This window comes from Cryptomeria japonica, chromosome 9 (genome assembly GCF_030272615.1).
Source record: "Cryptomeria japonica chromosome 9, Sugi_1.0, whole genome shotgun sequence".
Classification (NCBI taxonomy): Eukaryota; Viridiplantae; Streptophyta; class Pinopsida; order Cupressales; family Cupressaceae; genus Cryptomeria; species Cryptomeria japonica.
The window spans coordinates 357,625,274-357,630,283 of record NC_081413.1 but is presented as its reverse complement, the minus strand read 5'-3'; the positions used below and the strand labels follow the sequence as shown (position 1 = coordinate 357,630,283).

The window sequence follows — 5,010 nt, the reverse complement described above, 5'->3', positions numbered from 1 at the left end:
CCAGAATCTCTCTGCTAGGTGTGAACCCATGCTGCTCTGAGGAAATCATCTTATTCAAAATTAATTTCAGTCTATTCACCATTACCTTTGATATTATTTTATATAAATAATTGCATAACAAGATTGACCGAAAGTCGATGAAGGAGGAGTAATCCGGGTTTTTGGGTATGAGGGCAATATTAGTATGATTGATCTCCTTGATGAATCTGCCCTGCTTTCTAAAGTCCTCCAATATACGAAGAATATCATTGCCTAAGAAACCCCAGCACTTCTGATAGAAATCCATTATGAACCCATTAGGACCCAGAGCCTTGTTCGGGTGAAGATCGAATACGGCCCTTCTCACCTCCTCTAAAGAATAAGGGTCGCATAGCATATTGTTATCCTCCGCTGTAACCATCTTGTTAATGACCTCTATCATTGGATGAGACTACAACAAGTTGGATCCATCAACCTCTCCCAATATTTTTGAGAAATAATTAACTGCCTCCTTTTCAACATCTTCAGGCAAAGAATGTCGAACTCCCTCTTCGTCCAGAATCGAGCAAATCAGATTCCTGCTACTTTTTGCCTTCATCGTGGCATGAAAGAATTTAGTATTAGAATCCCCTTCCTTGATCCATAATTCTCTGGCTTTATCTCTCCAGTACAATTCTTCCCTTAACAGTAGCTCTGCAAGTTTTGCTTTGAGAGCTTCTTCCTTGAAGTAGGTATCCGAAGACATACCGTGCGCAATGGTTATAGAATTGATTGAGTTTAATTCCAATTCGATCCTTCATTTTTCAGCGAAAATGTTTTTAAAAATGTCCCTGTTCCAAGCCAAAATCTTTCGCTTTAAAAATTTTAATCTTTTAGTGAACGTGAATGACAGTGTTCCAGAATAAATGTCGCTTTCCTTCCACCAGCCTTCGAGATGGGTGCCGAACTCCGGGTCACGCCACCACATACTTTGAAATCTAAAGCAACTCTTCCCTCTAGGTTTAGCCTCGCTCAATTTAAGCTCTACAGGGAAGTGATCTGACAGGGAAATAGGGTGAATGAACACCTCTATTTGCATAGCAGAATTCGACCAAAACTCGCCTATACAATGTCTATCCAATCTTTCAGAGATGTGAGCAAAACCAGCCCTACGGTTAGTCCATGTGAACAATCCATTTTTCGGAACAACATCTATGAGTTTGTTGATCTGTACAAATTCTCTGAAGTCTTCCATTACCTTGTTTGACATCCTGAGACCACCCATCTTCTCATCAAGATCCAACAATGCATTAAAATCTCCCATAACCACAATCTTCTTGCTCTACAGCACTTCTATCTTCTCAGTCAACACCTTCCAAACATTCTATTTTTCCACTGTATTTGTGGGACTGTGGACATTGATAAGAGGAAAGTCTAGATTCTCCTTAATAGACAAAACATTGCAGATCATCCAATGATGAGCTTGTTCTACCAGATCAACCTTAACTGATAAGGGATTCCATATCACACCAAGCCCTCCAGCATTACCGATAGCCACCTTAAACATCCCTTCCCATCCTCTGCAATATTTCAAAAAATTGATAGCCTAATCACTACATAATTTGGTCTCTTGCAGCGCAACAATTTTGCTTCCTAGCCTACACATCGCCCGTCTTACCAAGCACTTTTTGTCAGGGGTCGATAGACCCCTGACATTCCACATCGTGATCTTCATCTGTAGCCAAGGGAGAGCCCCTCTCCCTTAGCCTTTTTCATGAAATATATCACGCTGATGATCCCTTTTTGTTTTTCCCTTTCTTCCCTTTTCTGCTTATTGCTTCTCCTACCGCGAATCCCTTTACCTTTGCCAAGTAATGCATTGGCCAATTGGCTTAAGCACCTTGGATCTAAGTTTTCCAGTTTTTCTGCTTCTATATCACCTTCTATTGTTTCTTTTACATGATCTGCTTTAGTATCAGAGAGACCCCTACCCATGAAAGCCGAGTTAGGAGTAAGAGGAATTGCCCTCATCACCACGTCATGCATATCCTCATTAGTTCCCACTCCGCCATCTGCCTCCTTGACCCCATCCATCACCAGATTCTCAACCCCATCACTTTCCTTCTCAGCCTCACCAACTCTGATCTCCTTAGCAAGGACCATGTCCTTCTGAGACACCAATCTTAGGCCATCCAGCGAGGGCCCAGACTCAGAAGCCATAACCAAAGGTGTAACCTTCTTTCGCCTCCAATGTTGGATAGGTTTTCTTGGTAGGTTATACGCTCTTCTAACAAACATTTTGCACTGTTCTTGGTTGTGATGGTTGCTACCACATCTTTCACATGGACTGGTAACATTTTCAACCTCCATAGATTGTCGCCAAATCCCATTAGTGGTGCGAAGGAAAACCACTTCCGGTATCTTTCGCACTGCAGCAACCCAAATTCTAACAATTTTACACAAATCCCTTTCGTCATCGAAATCAACTTCTAAAACTGTGCCAAGCATCCTACCAATCTTCTCCAAATACACCTCGCCCCAATACTCAATCGGCAAATTATACAAACTGATCCAAATTGGATTTGAATATACCACCAAGGGAATCGGGTTAAAATTTGGAGTCCACGACTGTATATACATCACATGACCCACAAAAAACCAATTCTCCTGGTTAAGAATCCTCTCCCTTTCCACCTCATCTTTAAACAAAACCATGAAAAAACCTTTCGACAGAAATTTAATAACTGTTTGGGAACCCCATGAGTCTTTAACCCAGTCTTTGATCTTTCTTCTGGGCCAATTTAATCCAATGATCCTCGCAATTAGGGCATGTTCTATCCACAGTCTGTTATCGTCCTCTATTTCTTTGGAGAAGTCGATTTCAATCCTCCCAGCATTCCCCTGCGACTCAATCCTAGGCTCCCCGGCTACCTTGAATTATTTGTGTTTCCTGCTCTGATGTGCAGAGCCGCCATCTTGCAGAGCCACCATCAGTTTTTTTTTTCATAATAATTTTAAATTTAAATTTTCTCTGGATAATTCTAAATTTAATTTTACAGTTAAGAGGTTATTTTTACAAGGCCCTAATTTTAAATTTAAATTTCCTTTGAATATTTTTAAATTTAATTTTAAAATTAGGAGGTTATTTTCAAAGCCCTAATTTTAAATTTAAATTTCCTAGGTGGATTGCACAAATTTTCACAATTTTCCTTTCAAAATCACAAATAAATTTACTTATTTAATTGAATAATCACTTTTTATAAATTTGACATTATTCAATTATTTTGCAAGCTCCAAATTTCAACTTTCAAATTTCAAAATTCAAATTTCATTTTACATTTTTCAAAATTTAAATCTCAAAACACAAAAAAAATAAATCAAATTTGTGAAATTGATGTTTACATAAATTAAGAGGTTTTATTAATAAAATCCTAATTTATTTCAATTAATTTGCTTGGATTTAAATTTTAATATTCATCATGGCAATTAATGGATTTGATTTATTTTCTATTTCACATGTGATTACATTTCTTTTTACGTACATTTATTATAATCGTGTGTTGGATAATGGCCTCTTTAATTTTATGTTACTTCTTTTCATTCGTAGCACTTGGACATATTGCATTTTTAGGATTTCCAAGTTGCTTCATTTCACAATTAGATCTCAAAGCTTGCATTTATCATGTGCGTTGTGTTATGATGATGTTTTTGGGAAAATGCATTTCATACATAGATCACCTAAAAGATTTTGTAGATCCCAATCCTAGACATGATCATGGAAAAATTAATACTTGTACCTCTCCTAGGGTAGCTAATGTGAATGAAGTAAGAGATAATACTCCTATCAATGATCTATCTAATAGATATCAAGCATTGAAGAGAAACATGGCCTCATATTCTTCTCATACACATACCCTTGCACAAGGGGGGCAAGATCAAAACATTGGTGTTTCCATCTCTTTAGATCTTCCTTATTCTCCAAGAGAATATCTTAAACATCAAAACATTTGTAGAGAAGATGCTCTTATGCATTCATTCATGATTTCTCTCCCCACATAACATTAAGAAAAGGTTAGGACTCGGATGATAAGGATCTTCCTTCCCAATCAACCAAAGAGGATATGCATGATGAAAGAAAGGAAAATCCTCCTCCACAAGATATTCCTTCTTTATCTAGTAATCCTTTCATTCCTTCTAAACATTCTTACACTACAAACTTCAAAAAAATTTATTAAAATGTTCATCTGCCTTATCAATTAAAATATTCTTATAGGAGCGGCTTTAACATAATATCAAAATAAAGTTTTAGAGGACAAGGACTTGGAAAATTTGAACAAGGAATTCGAGTCCCTATAAACCCTCCTACACAAATTAATACAGAAGGCCTAGGAAACAATAGTAAATCTCCTATGGATGACCTCCTTAGGATTCAAGACTTCAAAGATCATCTTGCAAGACAACAAGCCATTCACTCTCGTAAAAATGCTTCTTCAAAAGCTCCTTTTTGCTCCTTTCATCAAACTCATGATCACCATGCCGACGATTGGCTTGATTTTCAAAACTCAATAAAAGAAAATATCGATAGTGATAAAGTTAAAATAATGGGTGACAATCCTTTTTCTAATAACAATACTTTTCCTCAATCTCAATAAAATAAGCTTACACCTATTAATGATAAAGAAAGATTAGCAACTAGAATCTTTTGGAAATTGGAGTATGACAAAAATGTTGTTCTTCCTTTTGTGAATTTTGGCACTAAGCATAAGGTGATGCACGTTGCCTTTTTCATAATATTTATTCTCATTCTCTTGGAAAGTGTAAAGCATTTAAGGAATTTTTTCAAGAACAATACAATCATGCTCATATATGTCTTTCAACATATCTTGGACTCTTTCTTGGTGAAAAGGTAGTGCCTTAGCACTCATTTCCCCTCATGTTTCTCCTCACCCTATGACACAAGTAGTTAACTTAATTGGGGCTCTTTATCATTAGAGGTGGTTCTTTTTCAATTTAAAATATCTTGGGGTAGAAAAATGATTCCCCTCCATCCTA

At 36.9% G+C, this 5,010-nt stretch overlaps 2 protein-coding genes across 2 annotated transcripts; both read right to left on the bottom strand.

Annotated features, from left to right (window-relative positions):
• Nucleotides 1-430: 430 nt before the first annotated feature.
• On the bottom strand, nucleotides 431-1,282 carry LOC131858395 (uncharacterized). Its single transcript, XM_059211627.1, has 2 exons — nucleotides 861-1,282; nucleotides 431-773 (listed from the first exon to the last, which is right to left on the bottom strand). The coding sequence occupies exons 1-2, from the start codon at nucleotides 1,280-1,282 to the stop codon at nucleotides 431-433; spliced, it is 765 nt and encodes a 254-aa protein (XP_059067610.1).
• Nucleotides 1,283-1,689: 407 nt separating this feature from the next.
• LOC131858394 (uncharacterized) lies at nucleotides 1,690-2,673 on the bottom strand. Its single transcript, XM_059211626.1, has one exon. It carries the CDS (start codon nucleotides 2,671-2,673, stop codon nucleotides 1,690-1,692), a length of 984 nt encoding a protein of 327 aa, XP_059067609.1.
• Nucleotides 2,674-5,010: the final 2,337 nt, after the last annotated feature.